The following is a 14,524-nucleotide window of genomic DNA, read 5'->3' on the forward strand; positions in this document are numbered from 1 at the left end:
TTTTTTTAAAAAAATAAAAAATTAACCGTTTTAACAGGTAACCGGTAATTGGGATTGAAGAAAAAGAGGAACCCCTGAAGTTTGAATTATTCTAGAATAATTCAAAGTTGGGATTATTCTACCAAAATTAATGAAAGTTGGGATTATTATTTCTAATTTTTCCTTTATTATTCAAGAGAACTAGGATGACATGAAGAAACAACAATAACAATAATCTGAATGAAGTAATGAGGCATTATGGCTCAACAATTAGTTAAAAGGGGTCGTGGTAATAACAATCCTGACCCTACCAGGAAATTGTTCAAAAAGATTGCCCAAAGCAAACCTCTTATCTACCAAGGAGAACATGATCCTACCATCTTAGAGAACTGAGTAAGAGAGTTCGACAAGTTGATTGTAGTTGTAGCTTGTCTTCATGAATCTAAGATGAAATAGCGTAGTTTACTACTTAAGAGGTGAATTAAACTTGTGGTGGCAACAAAATGAACAAATTGTGAAGGTTTTGCCTAATTTTGGCTGGAGTGTGTTGTAAAAACAAGTGAGGGATAAATTTTACCATCCCTACAAAAGCAAAAGGCTGATGAGTTCTTAGAGATCAAGATGGGCAATATGATGACAGTCACTAAGGACTGTACTAAATTCATTGAGTTGTCTAGGTTCGTGGAAGATATTGCTGCTAATGAGAAGTATAAGGCTAGAAGCAAGGCTTGAGAGAAGACCACCTCTTTCCCTCCAATTCTAATTGTTTGGACAAATGTTCGAGGCCCAAGAATATGTTTTAAACTATATATATCAACTTTTAAACTAATAAACCCCATTATCTTCCTATATTATTTTTTAAAAAAAAATTTTCTTTCGACAAAGGATTCAATTGCATATATTTAAAAGTTTATAGGAGCAGCGCACAGATTAAAAATTTTGAATGTAATGAGTACAAAACCCATCACATACCTGAAAAAACTAAAACTAAAATAACTCCAATTAACAAAATTAGAGCCAAATGACAACGAAACAAAACACCAAACCTTCCCGTCGTTCACTCGCAAACTAAAAGATGAAGAGCCACTAACAAATGACTTTCACCCAAATTGTTCTTCAAGACAAACCACTGCCAAGGACTACAACAAGGAGACCAACTTCTCTACATCCCAAACATGAAACATAGGTGAAGGCCAAGGCAAAGACCACCCAAAACCTAGAGTCAAACCCAAATATACTTCCCCTTACCTCTTCCAGATTGGACAAGCCCAGCATGGCCATTCATCTAGAATCCCAACAGGAACACAATACAAGGGAAAAAACAAACCAACTAACCCAAAAGGGGGAACATCTAATCACAAAGCAGAAACTTAAACACAAAATTAACATACTTGCTTCAACGAAAGAATAACTCAGGAAACGAAGACTTACAGAGCCAAACTAAAGCGTCCAACCTTCAAAAGCTGAATCAAACTAGCCAAACCAAAGAAGAAAACCAGACCAGAGAATTTCAAAACCGAATGCAAGAATCTACGAAACCCTAACCCTAACTTCACCTTTAACGTCGCGATGTCCTTTTTTCTGGCAACCCCCTGACGGCAGCGTTAGAATTGGCCCAAGGCCCCTAAAAACGTCAATTACGTCTCGTCAACACACAGATTTGAACCTAGATCCTTCTTCTATGCAACGTAAAACCTTGGTGGCGCTTGGCTTCTTCGTCTCCTTGAGAAACAAACAAAAACAAACCTTTTCGGTGAGAAGAGGGCAGTACTAAACAGAATTAGAAGCTTTTCGGGAGTTTGGTTCCGCTTCAACTTTATCACATTGGAAAAACAGGGGCTTAAGAAACTTGAAAATAGGAAAAGAAGAGAAGGAAACTCGCCGGAGAACCAGCCGCAGCGTCGGACCTCCGTTGAATTCTAGGTTTTCAGAAGGGTTTCGTTATGAGAGGAGGAGAGGGAACAAAGAGTTTCGAGAGGTGTTTGCTTTTTTAAGTAGAATTCTTCTTATTTTATTAATCTTTATAAAACATTAAAAGCTTTTATATTCATTTTAGGCCATGTTTGATATTTAGCGGTTAGCTGATTGGTAAAAGTTGATTGCATTAGATGTTTTGACTAGCCGGTTACATTAGCTGTTTTGACTAGTTGATTTATAAGAGCTTTTTATGTAGAGTTTTTTTGGTAAAAATAGTTTATTGTTTGTAGTTATTTGTTATTTGAACATATGAAATGACAATTTAGGACATTGATAATTTTTTTTTCACTTAACTAGGGTAAGAAATTGGGTGGGCAAGAATGTGAATTAGAGTAACTTTTAGGATAAAATTGTCTTTAGACATCCATTACTCAATAAGCTTATCTAAAAAGCTCTATTATTTAGTTTTTTACAAATTTGCTTATTTGCCTCAATAAGCTCATTTAAAAAACTCATTTACCAATGTGGTCAAACCTCTAACTTGGTCAAATAAGCTCATTTTTGGTCAAAACTCTAATTACCAAACATGGCCTTAATCTAATAAACCTCATTAGTTTTTAATTTAATTCATCTTCATAAACATTCAAAATACAGTATTTAGGGATAGAGGATTAAGTGTTATTGTTTGACTTATTTTCTCTATTATACTTTCTCTATTATACTTTCTCTATCCTTAAATGTTTTTCTTATTTTGAATTTTCTTATGAGAAAATCCTCGTCAAACCAAAAAGAACATATAGAAACAAAAGGAATAATAGATTTGACTTCTTTTTTTTTTTTTAAAGCACTATTGTTAAGGTGTATTGAGTTAATCAAAATGTATGCTTTCATTTCGTAATAGGTAGTTGATAAAATTAATAGCCAAAATTGTGTTTGACATAATGTTCGGTCAAATTGTAGCAATTAAAAAAAATAAGGAGTAGTTTTGATACCGGCTTAATTATCCAACTAAAAAATTCAGATAAGCGTCAATTTTACCTCTATGGGCTATAAAAACTCGAGTTGGAGGACTCTAATAACTCTCGTTGATCTTGTCATTATACCAAGATGGTATCATTTTAATAACAACTATTATGTATCCCGGGCGATGCCCCGCATTCCTAATTTGTGTACTTCTTGCTTTAATTTAATAATTATGTTCAACTATTTGTATAGTTAGTGCATGTGTGTAGTGGTTCGGGTGTTGCCTCAGATGTCACTTTTTTTTACATCATTTGTATTTATATTCTAATATTGTGAAAAATAAATGTATTAAATTACCTCTAATTTACTTAATAAATGAAAGGAATGTATAATATTATATGAAACTCAAAACATTAATAATAGTTGTTTGAGATGGTAAATGTATTATCTATTTTGTTACTAGTAAATGAAGTGGCTAGCTTACGTAGCGCATATACTTTGAATAATGACGTGGCATTGCGACATAGCACACATATTTTAAAAAGTGTCACGTGACACTTTTCCTTTAAATATTTTGCATTTTCAATATCGATAAATGTATTCCGTATTTTGATATCATGATAATACCATCGGATGTTATTAGAGACTTAGAGTCCCCTAAGGCTGAAGCTATTATTAGAAACCAAGAAATTGTATAAATGGATCTAATATCTTAGCCAATTTTAGTCCCATCTAAGCATTTGATCAAAGAAGGAGATGGCCCAATAATGTGCCTTAATAAGGCCCGAATGACGGTGTGTGAAGGAAACGTCTTTAATTTCTTGCCCATTTTGTCTTTCATACATACATTCATACTCTCTAGACAAACATTTTTCTCTATTTTATTAACACCTAAACCAAAAAAACCCATAAAAGAGAAAGGAGAGGAAGGAAGGTAGAAAGAAAGATATGAGAAGCTTGAAAATCAAAAGTGAAAAAACCCACAAAAACAGCACCAAAACCACCCCAAAAAACCTCATAAACAACAACATCATACTGCTCAAACTCTCAAATTCAAGCAGTAGAATGTTTTGAGTGATTTCAACTCTCTATAATTTCATCTACAATACTAGATCTTAAGGTAAGTTTCAACATATTTTTGTCCTTGAATCTAATTTAATTTATGGGATTATGATTGTTTTTCATTTTCATTAACATTGAAGTTATTGCAGGAAATCTACCCAATTCATGGAAAGAAGAGAAGAGACGAATCAGATTAAATCGACGGAGCCAGAATTTGTGTTACAGTGGGGGAAAAGGCTTAGATGTGTTCGCGTTAAAAATCCAAATTTCTCATCAAAATCCACCGGCGGAATCCGCCAGAAAATCACATCTCGTATCGTCACAGACTCCGCCGGTGACCCTTCTTTCTCTCCCCTCAACCGCACCAATAGCAACAATACAAGCACCAACCATAACAACAGGTAAAATAATACCACACTAGATCATAATTGGATTGATGGGTTTTTATCTGGTGTTTCGAAATTTTCATTATTAATTTGTGTTCTTATTCGGCTTTTGTTAAAAGGGGTTAACAGGTAATAACACTAGATGATAATTGGATTGATGGGTTTCTATTTGGTGTTTCAAAATTTTCATTAATTTGTGTTATTATTCGGCTTTTGTTAAAGGGGTTTGGATGCACCGGGGCATTTAAAGTCGCCGGAGAAAGAAGAGAGGTATTATACGACGAGAGGGTCAACAGTTGGAGATGAGAGAGAAAATGGGAAGGCGATAATAATGGCGGAAGGAAATGGGTTTGGGATTACGGCGCAAGAAAAAGGAAGTTTGATATGGCCGAAGTTGTTTATAAGTTTATCAAGTAAAGAGAAGGAAGAAGATTTTCTTGCCATGAAAGGTTGTAAACTTCCTCAAAGACCTAAAAAGAGGGCTAAATTGGTTCAACGTACTTTACTTGTAAGTTCAAACATATCAATCATTTTTTTTTTTTTTTTTTTTTTTTTGGTTATTTTTTTTATTTTGACTAATTTGTTGAATTAATACTCTGCTATCAATTTTCGATTTATTTAATTGGATATAATTTGTGGAAATGATTTTGGGTTTCCTTGGAGATTTGTGTGAATTCTTATATGTGACACGCCACACCAATAGAAGCTGTGTTGTTTGTATTGGAGGTTCCGTAACCTGATTTGGTGATGATTGGTTTTATATGGTTGAAAATTTTTGAAGTTTTAATTCTAAAAAATGAAATGAAGATATTATTGGTTGAATGGTTGGTGTATAAAATTTGTGAAATAAGTTTTGAGTTAGGCTGATTTGGTGGTATTTGGAATGGCAGTTGGTGAGTCCAGGAGCATGGTTGTCTGATATGTGCCAAGAGAGGTATGAAGTTAGAGAGAAGAAGACTCCCAAGAAGGTACGAGTAATATTTTTTTTATCTAATCTATCATTTTTTGCGTTATTAAATCGTTTGTACGAGTAATTTTTCTCAAATATGGAGCATCTTCAATTAGATGGTATGTGTGCTACTTTGTGCTCCACACTCTTGGAATTTGTCTGAATGAGCAATATATTGTAGGTTTAAGAACTGCGGAAATAGGGAAACTCGAATAGTCAAGTTTGTAACTGATATGCTTGTAAAACTGTGGTTTGTTTATCAGTAGTGTATTTTAGAGATTGAAGGACTAATAGGGTATAACATCTTTGAGATTAATTTGGAGTTGGGAATTGGAAAATGCTGCTATTTGTTGTTTATCGTAGATTCATAGCTATAAACTTGGCACAAGCTCAAACTTGGCACAAGCTCAAACTGAAACTATGTTCCCAAGTACAACTAACAGGGGATCTTTTTTTGGGTTAGTTGATACTTCGATATACTGGGACTGAAACTCGATCTTAGTTTCTGATTGTAGTTTTGGATTGGGTGTTAACTTGTTATAACTAAACTATGATACTTTATCGGCTGCTTAGTTACAACTAATAGGGGACATATTTTGGGTTAGTATGTACTTCAATGTACTGGCACTGAAACTTGATCTTACTTTCGATTGTAGTGTTGGATGATTGGTTGTTAACTCGTTATGATGTATGTAATCCAATGATATAATCTATTTATCTTAATGCTGAATGGTTTGCTTTGTAATGAAACAGAGACCAAGAGGACTAAAGGCTATGGGCATGGGAACGATGGACAGCGACTCGGAGTGAAGCGAGCTCCTTTCGTCGACAGCTTCTGTCGTTTTGCAAAATTAAAATTAGGATATTTTGTAGATCTGATTTTTGCTTATGCAAATTGTATTTTTTTGTTCACTGATTATTCTTCCCTTGAACTATGAATGAATTAAGGAACAACTTCATCCATTTTGTACATATCAGTGCTTGAAAAAAAATACAAGATTTTCACTTCAAGATTAACTTTTTGCTTTATAAGTTTCAAGATCTTCAAGTTCTTTACTGCATTGCAAGAATTCAAAATTTTTTTTAGTTGCAACTAAAAAAAACAGAAGTTTTAACTTTTTTAGTTAAAAAAAAAAAAGGAAGAAGATAGATAAGAGTGTATTCTCCTTACAGAAAAAATAAAAATAAAAATAAAAAATAAAAATAAAAATAAAAGATAAAAGTCTACTCCGTATTTTGCATAATAGCCTGCCAAACAAGATTGTGATTTTTTTTCTACAAAATACGTGTGAACAAGAATCACCCTAGTTTCCAAATTTAGTTTTTTGACCATTTGCAGTGAATTGCAATTAAAAAGTCTTTCTTTTTTTTTTTTTTTGTTTTTTTTTTTTTTTGTTTTTTTTTTTTTTTTGTTGTTTTGTGTGTGTGTGTGTGTGGTGGGGTGGGGTGGGGGGAGATTATATAGAAGAGCAATTAAAAAGAAAATAAAAAGAGATAATTTTCTTTAGGGTATAGTTTCAACGAGAAGCTTAATACTACTTTAATTGCTAAAAAATGTACACATGTTCAGTTTACGCATAATTTACAATAATCATAATTAGAATTGAATAATCTATAGCTGCCAGCATGCTTTCTCTATACAACGCAAAGTCTGCAAATAATCGGCTACATTTCTTTATGTATTGCCCCTTCTATATTCAGGTTCACCTCCAATTTGAAGCAATATTTCTGTCACCACACTGTTATGTATATCTACAAAACAAGATAAACACGATTGACATAGGTAGAACAGAAAATAAGTAAACCAAACTACTGTGTTAGATGGTCTTACGACTTTATCACATGACTTACAAAAAGTACTGCGTGGTAAACTGGTAACTTTTAAGGTTTACCATGCATTTTAATAGTTATTAAAGAAAGGGTGACTAATGATTTTTGGGAAAATCTTCAGGACTCATGAGATCTGACACATGCAAGGGGAAAACAAATGATGAATTGAGCTAAATGATTTTGGTGAATAAACTGAGGTCAAGCTCTTGGGGTTAGGTGAGCCTCGAGCCCAAGCTCACTTTTTCCGAGCCAAGCCAATTCCAACTCTATGGGCTCATCTTTGCACATAGAAAATAAGAACTTGGCACATCAGAGATTGAGAACAAGGAGCACTTGCATTCAGCAATTGGCTGTCTAGTGACAAGCTCTACAGTTTCCCTGGTTTTAGAGGTGATGTTAATTTACCAATAACTTGGGGGTCTTGAAATCTTGACCCCAGCTTGGTTCTCAGAGGCTACTCCATACTGCATGATCCAAGCCTGAGATCAGTTGGAACACGTAGGCTGTGCTTATTTATCAATATTTATATACTACATCCGTTAAGTTTTAGTTGCAACAAAGGGGTAATATTTGTGAGACAAATAAATTCCTTTGTTGCAACTAAAAATTAACAGAGGTAGTATATATAAAGTTATAAACAATATCAATATATCATCATTGAGAGATTCTTTGATTATGTGTTATTTTGCCACATATCATGTAACCTAACAACTAACTTAAAGACCACATGGATAAATCAAAGCGAAAACCAGTTGGTGTTCAGCTGAAATTAACACTAGTATAAAGTAAAATATTATTGCACAAGCAAAGATCCGTTTGATTGAATATGCTATAATGAGATATCAACTGGTTAAAAGAAATTACGGATCCTGTCAAACAATTTTAGGGCCTGATCTAATTTCAAAACTTTGAAATCACTTACATTTTCTCTTGAAAGACACAAGTTTTAATTGCTTGACTTCGCCGCTTGAAGCATTTCAACTATGAGTGTCTTCACATCCCTGACAAACAAAGGAGACGTTAAGTTTCTGCCTGGTTCATTGAGTTGTTCACAATCTCGACAGATGTAGGGAATTTCCAATCAGAACAGGTGCTAAAACCAAATACCTCAGGATTATTGGAGGTTCAGAATTACGATAAAAAAAATAATAATAAATAAATAAATACATTTGAAGATTGAGCAAGTATTTCCTCCAGTAGACCAGCAGTTCAAAGTTTTGACAATTTTAACTAGCAAACGGAGCCAATTTCTTCTTTACAATTACTTTCCTTCCTAGATTTAAGTATATATATATATATATATATATATATATATCCAGTGTAATTCATTATTAAACATGAAATATTTTCAGATAAAACCAGATTCTCCTAACAATAACAATTACCTGGAAGAGGAAGTATTTAAAGAACATTTGGTGACTTACTTTCTATCAGCTGCTGGTCTAGGAAATGGAATTCGAAGCTTGTAACTTTTCTTCATATAGCTAACCTGAAACGATACACAAATAACTGTTAGCTGCGCTCCATCTTTCAGTGAAGCATCAATTCATCAAACTTGAATTTGTGACAAGCACCAAAAAGCTAAAAATCAAACCTCTTTAGGTTCCTTTACAGCAGCAGTTCAATTCAACACCTCAACAGACCTGACCCCTAATATGGAGTACTTACCAAATTATCATTGACATTGAAATGAACTCTATACATGATTATATAAATGCAACAGACAAGACACTTCAAATCCCTAGATATTACACATAAAAAACATATTTTGTATAGCAAGCCACTAAATGCAAACTGCCATAATATAAGACAGCAAGCAAGCTGAACATTGAGTTACCTTGACATTGAAACCTAGATGGTCTACATCCAGCATATAAGCAGAATCCACCTGCAAAAATATAGAAACTCAGTTCAGAATTACTGCTCGGTCGCAGAATCTCTCTCTTCAACACCCCCTTCCTTATCTCTTCATTCCCAAGCATAGATACATCTATCAAATTATATGTTCAATGTGGCACCTAGTAATGGAATCATACACTCTTTAACTCATAGAAAGAAAAGTACTTCAGCTGATGGGTTGGAAAACTACACTGGTGATTTTATAAAAATTTTGGAAGCTTTAAAATTCAATGGCTAAAACCGTCATTCTCGTAATAAGTAGTAGCATTAACAGAGCTTCCAAGAAATATGCACCAGAAAGCTTGAAAAGATCCTGACTTCACTTGTTCAGTGGGGTAACTTGTTCTATTCATGTGTGCACGGCTTAAAAGTGCATGTATGTTAGAAGAATAATGGTGTATCAAATTACCGGTATGGTAGTTGAGTGCTTCACAATTAGCTTTGTGTCTTCTTCATGATCCTTATTCATATGCGACTGACAAGAACAAGAGTTATCAAATAAAAAATCACAATGAATTATTACAGATGTAACAACAGCCTCCTTGTCAGAAAATTACCGCTATTGGCTTGGAGAACTGAGATATTGGATCTGCCTTTGCTGCACTGTATTCCTCTCTGCTGAACTCTGTCAAGAAGATGAGATCAAGTTGGATGATAAATTCACAACATCAAACCAAAAATAGTCCCAAGAAGAGCATAAGCAACACAAAACAACAATCCAAAATAACTCAAAGGCCACACAATCAATTGCACAAAATATTTGATTTAAAAAATAAATAAAAAACAATAAATAAAAGATAATTTTTTTTTTTTTTTAAAAAAAAAAAAAAAAAAAAAGGGGTTAGAATGAGAAGGCCATCCCCAAAATATAGGAGAAAAAATAGAAAGCAAATGACAGTATGAAAAGAACAAAAACAACAAAAACATATAATAAACTATGCTAAGGCAACTGCTAGTCAATGAACCCCAGCACCACTCGGGGCCATGCTAATCCCCAAAATATAGGGTTTCAAAAAAAAAAAAAAAAAAGGCCATCCCCAAAATATAGGAGAAAAAATTGAAAGCAAATGATAGTATGAAAAGAACAAAAATAACAAAAACATATAATAAACTATGCTAAGGCAACTGCTAGTCAATGAACCCCAGCACCACTCAGGGCCAAGCTAATCCACTAACATCTTCAAACAAAATACATCAAACGTCTTATCAGATGGAAGAATGGAGATGGTAAGAGATGGGGGAAGCAAGTATGTAATCACCACATCAGAGTCAACAAATAGTAGCTAAATAGACTAGAGTGTCAAACAGAGGAATTAAACAAACCTCCAGATCCCAATAAGGCAGTTGCCACCCCAGATACATACCGCACCACTTTTGGTTGGATCTTCAAAAATTGAAAGTCACCAAAGTCAACCTTCACACCCAAAAGGTTAAGAGTTTTAGTTCATTAATAGACAATGTAACAATGAAGACAAAGTACCCGTGAAAAGCAATTGCATTCAAAAGGTATATTGGACATACCCAAAAAGCATTGGGGTGTTTAGCCAAATAAGCACTGCGAACAGCTTCTCTATCTTGTTCATTGACCTACAACAAAATTCTCTGACATGAGCTACATTCAGAAAGTAGGCTTTGTAAGAATTTAAAAAACTGAACATAAGAGAGAATGGGAAACCTTACAGAAACTGCATCACCATGGAGAGTTATAACTAAATCAGTCCTGTCTTCTGGATCTTTTGCCACAAGCAGTGAGCACTGTGGATTGGCTAACAGGTCCTGCAAATCCAGAAGTGAGATTATAAAAGGACATCCAAGATACCAGAAAAGAGGTTTATGTTTGAAAGTGAAAGAAAGATTGGATGCCAGCTTTTCAATTGAAGCTCGTGACCACTCATCATCAGGAGATAAATTGAAGAATTATATAAACAAATGAAGACATTGTAGACTTGTCCACAATATTTTATCTCAGGAGACAAACCATCTTGAAGCAAGCACAACAAGAAACGAATAAATGAATAAAATGATGACGCTCAGTGAGAAGATTGTATATCAAAAGCAACTTTGGGTTGAACTTATCGGGCTGCCAAGGTATGAAAGTGCAGTGGTAGCAGCTCCACAAAATAGAACACTCCATATGCCAGCTTAGTAATTACAGCATAGAATCAAAGAAAGTTTATAATCCCCAATAAAATGGAGGAATGAAGAAAAAAGCAAATGGTCTCTAAATCCCTCCACATTCCTAAACAAGGTTATTGCTGGCTACATTGGCACTGCCAAATCCTCATTTTCCTTGATATTGTGTCAATCAACCACATAAAAGGGGTGCTATCAAAAAACATTTCTTCAAATTCTTTTCTATGCAGTTGTGCTGAAAGATTAATCATCCAACTAGGGATTTACATAACGTAAAATTTTGGGTACTAGACTCAGTAATTACAGATTTTTATGAATTTAAACTACCTTTGAGAGGATAAAACAAACACATAAGGTACAATAATATTTAATCAAAAACATTTTTTTTTCTCTCACCTCTTCCTCTCTCCCTCTCTAAAAAACCCTAAAATCTCCGGTAGCCGCTAGGGGCTACCATCATCATCTCTTTGATGATGGTAAGCCCCAATTCTTTCTTTATTTCCTTTGTTTTCTGTTTTCTAGTCATTAATAATCCTCCTTGCTCTCTCTTTATGAGAGTTTTCTTCCCAATTTTTGGGTTTGTTCTCTCCTTTTGTGAGAGTTTGGTGTTTGTCTTTCTTATTTTCCCTTATGGAAGATTGGAATTTATTTTTAGGGTTAAATATGAAAGATTGGATTCATGGGTTGTTATTCGTACAATTTTGCAATTGGCGTTGGAATTGAGGATGCGATCGACATGGTCAAGTAATGAATTTTCCCGAAACTATGTCAAGAAGATGGACTCCCTCACAGAAGGCTGCATATTTCAGCGAACAATCGGGGACTGTGCTTCATCGTTAGATCTAGTTTCTTATCATCTTAGTTTCTTTAAAGAGGATTTTTACTTGATTAATTTAGATTGTATTTTACTTTTCTATATTGCTTATTGTAGATGCCGTATGGCTTTCAATTAATGATATTTTATCTTACCCTTCAAAAAAAAAAAAAAAAAAAAAGGTACAATAATATTTTAGCAAAAGAAAAAACACTAAAGCAGTGTGGTCACCACTGAAAATTTCTCCTTTTGTACTTTCAAGATTATCAAATCAGAGCATTCCAAGTTTCATACAAGAGAAAGTAGCATTGATGAGAACATTCCAAAGGAACTGCTACTGCATAATATAGCTGTTGAGAATTGAAATTGGAATATGTGTGTTCACATGCATATTGTTCACATCGATGAAGTAAATAGATGATAGCCACCTTAGCAAGCTTGGGAGGTTACTGCTCCCATTGTCAAAAGTTGATATGGTAGCAAACCCAAGGTGGCTTGTTTAATACTATAGGCCTTCCAAAATCCAAATATAGTTGGAGCGTGTGAGAATCCGGTTTGCTTTTGAGCATACGCAACTTACAAGTGAGGAAAAGCATCGAAAGTTTTCTTGTATATGCGTGTGCACATGTTAGTTGCTATCTCGCTTGAATTGTTTCTCTGACTACCAAATGGTTTTTGGATATCGAAGGAACCTTGCTTTGAACTCGTACATGTTTTAACTCTCCTCACTTTTATGCAGTCCATTTAACAAATGCTGAAAAGTTCATAAACAGCAACACTCAGAGGTCATAGATGCACTTCTTCAATTCTTGGGTGTTGCTTGGAATATAAGTGAACCTTATACGATTACAATGTATAGACATACGAAGTAGTTTTTTGGACATAAGTTGGCAGAGAACCTTTCGATCTACCTTATCAGATAATTAGTAAGAACGGTCTCTCAGACTTTTACAAGTGAGGTGGTAAAAATAATCAACTGTATCTTGAGTCTTGCATGAGATTATTCTCTCTTGATTCAAAGTCAACTATATGTTCATTCCGCCTTTTTTTTAGAACAAACCTGGATGCACGGAGCATCGTGCATCCGCCTACAGGGAAAAAATTTCACTTGAATGTAGCTATTGATAGAATCTCTCAAGGCCATTAAGGGTTTTCTATCAGCTGCATATTAATACCATATGCTCGATTAATAATTTTCAAACAGTATGTATGTCATTAATTTCTGCAACGATAATTCTTTCCTAATTTAAGAACTACTACTAATTTCTGCAACGATAAGTTTTCCTAACTTAGGAACTACTACTAACAGAGAAAAAAGTGCCACTGAGAAGATTACTAAACTTTAGACCACGGCGAGTGTCAAGCACCAAAACTGCCATACGAAACATACCTGTGTGTGAACTGCCAAGCTGCTGACTGCCAAGATTGGTGATCCATCAACATCACAAGCAAAGTCTACCATTGATCCTGATGGATAACCATCATATTTCTGCACGATACGTAAAACATAGGATAAATAAGCCAACTACATGTATGACTACTGGCTATACTGCTGAAATTCAACAACACGCAATACTAAATTTATTAATTCATTATGGACTATGCTCGCAAATACGGAAATAAAAAGGTATCGAAACCAAGTCATACAAGTACATGATCATTGATCAGTCTAAACAAAGACTAATCAGTTCAACTCAATGTCTCAATCACATCATAACTAAGGCAATTAAATTCAAAAAACAACAAAAATATAATCAAATGTACTCAAATTTCCTAAATTAACAAGAAGATAGACCTTAGAAAAGGTAGAGAGCATGCCGCGAGTAGTATTAGAAAGAACAGTTCGAATTTCTTCAACTGGTGGAAGCCTAGCAGCCTTTTCCTGCAATTGTCATTGGAAAAATCACAAAAATTCGATCAAATAATGTCAAAAATATATTTAAAATTTACGAAGATTTTTAATTAGATACCTGATGAGATTGAATACGTTGAAGAATTTCAACATCATCAATAGCAGTTCCAGCTGCAACTTTCTGAAAACCACAAAAATTCATCATCAAAATTTGGAAAAAAAAAAAAAACAATAAATTAATAAAGAGCAAATGAAACCCTAGACGATGCAGAGGAAAAAATGACCTGAGAAGCGGAAGCCATTGAAACGGCGGTGAGAGTGCGGCGAGGAGAGAGAAAAGGAGCGGCGGAGGAAGAATTGAATTTGACGGAGTTGGGAAAAGGAAGGAGGAGGAGGAGTTTGGAGGAAATGGTGGTTGAATTGAAGCGTGAAATTGGGAGAATTGAACATCGTAAAGTAGTTGGTAGCTTCATCATGTTGCTCATCTTCCTCAATTTTTTTTTTTTTTTTTTGATGTTTGAGTGTTTTGACTAATCGGGAAATTTTAATTTTTTAATTTTTGATTCTGGTTTGCTCGAAAGTTTGCCTGTTCGAGAGGTTGAGAGTTGAGACGTGGTGCAATGCTGATGAGTGATGATTGATATTGAACTTGAACCTACTTTCGGGTGTGCGGTTAAACGGGGTTGAGTACTGGTTTTCGAAAATACTGCCAACGACTTGGAGTTGGGACTGTTTTCACC

At 34.4% G+C, this 14,524-nt stretch overlaps 2 protein-coding genes across 3 annotated transcripts; one reads left to right on the forward strand and one right to left on the reverse strand.

The window, feature by feature from the left end:
• Positions 1-3,668: 3,668 nt before the first annotated feature.
• Positions 3,669-6,267, forward strand: LOC145607660 (uncharacterized). 2 transcript variants are annotated; one of them, XM_081663255.1, is made up of 5 exons: positions 3,669-3,979; positions 4,062-4,322; positions 4,530-4,815; positions 5,198-5,275; positions 6,010-6,267. In XM_081663255.1, exons 2-5 carry the CDS (start codon positions 4,087-4,089, stop codon positions 6,064-6,066), a joined length of 657 nt encoding a protein of 218 aa, XP_081519381.1. In that variant the 5' UTR covers positions 3,669-3,979; positions 4,062-4,086; the 3' UTR covers positions 6,067-6,267. The 2 variants fall into 2 exon arrangements, with proteins under 2 accessions (XP_081519381.1, XP_081519380.1); XM_081663254.1 differs by having other exon boundaries at positions 3,672-3,979; positions 4,071-4,322.
• Positions 6,268-6,615: 348 nt separating this feature from the next.
• LOC145607659 (non-canonical heme oxygenase HOZ, chloroplastic-like) lies at positions 6,616-14,483 on the reverse strand. The gene is made up of 13 exons (XM_081663253.1): positions 14,069-14,483; positions 13,903-13,965; positions 13,728-13,814; positions 13,323-13,421; positions 10,666-10,761; positions 10,507-10,572; positions 10,309-10,399; positions 9,543-9,610; positions 9,395-9,460; positions 8,924-8,974; positions 8,511-8,575; positions 8,009-8,087; positions 6,616-7,008 (listed from the first exon to the last, which is right to left on the reverse strand). Exons 1-12 carry the CDS (start codon positions 14,267-14,269, stop codon positions 8,033-8,035), a joined length of 1,008 nt encoding a protein of 335 aa, XP_081519379.1. The 5' UTR covers positions 14,270-14,483; the 3' UTR covers positions 6,616-7,008; positions 8,009-8,032.
• Positions 14,484-14,524: the final 41 nt, after the last annotated feature.

The sequence above is a fragment of the Chenopodium album genome, chromosome 23 (assembly GCF_948465745.1).
Source record: "Chenopodium album chromosome 23, dcCheAlbu1.1, whole genome shotgun sequence".
In the NCBI taxonomy this organism is placed as follows: domain Eukaryota; kingdom Viridiplantae; phylum Streptophyta; class Magnoliopsida; order Caryophyllales; family Amaranthaceae; genus Chenopodium; species Chenopodium album.

Coding starts and splice junctions, on each gene's coding strand:
- LOC145607660 (XM_081663255.1), top strand. CDS start 4,087: ATGGAAAGAAGAGAAGAGACGAATCAGATTAAATCGACGGAGCCAGAA. Junction 4,816..5,197: donor TGGTTCAACGTACTTTACTT/GTAAGTTCAAAC, acceptor TTGGAATGGCAG/TTGGTGAGTCCAGGAGCATG. Junction 5,276..6,009: donor AGAAGAAGACTCCCAAGAAG/GTACGAGTAATA, acceptor GTAATGAAACAG/AGACCAAGAGGACTAAAGGC.
- LOC145607659 (XM_081663253.1), bottom strand. CDS start 14,269: ATGAGCAACATGATGAAGCTACCAACTACTTTACGATGTTCAATTCTC. Junction 9,611..10,308: donor TGCCTTATTGGGATCTGGAG/GTTTGTTTAATT, acceptor TCTTCTTGACAG/AGTTCAGCAGAGAGGAATAC. Junction 8,576..8,923: donor ATCTAGGTTTCAATGTCAAG/GTAACTCAATGT, acceptor GTATCGTTTCAG/GTTAGCTATATGAAGAAAAG.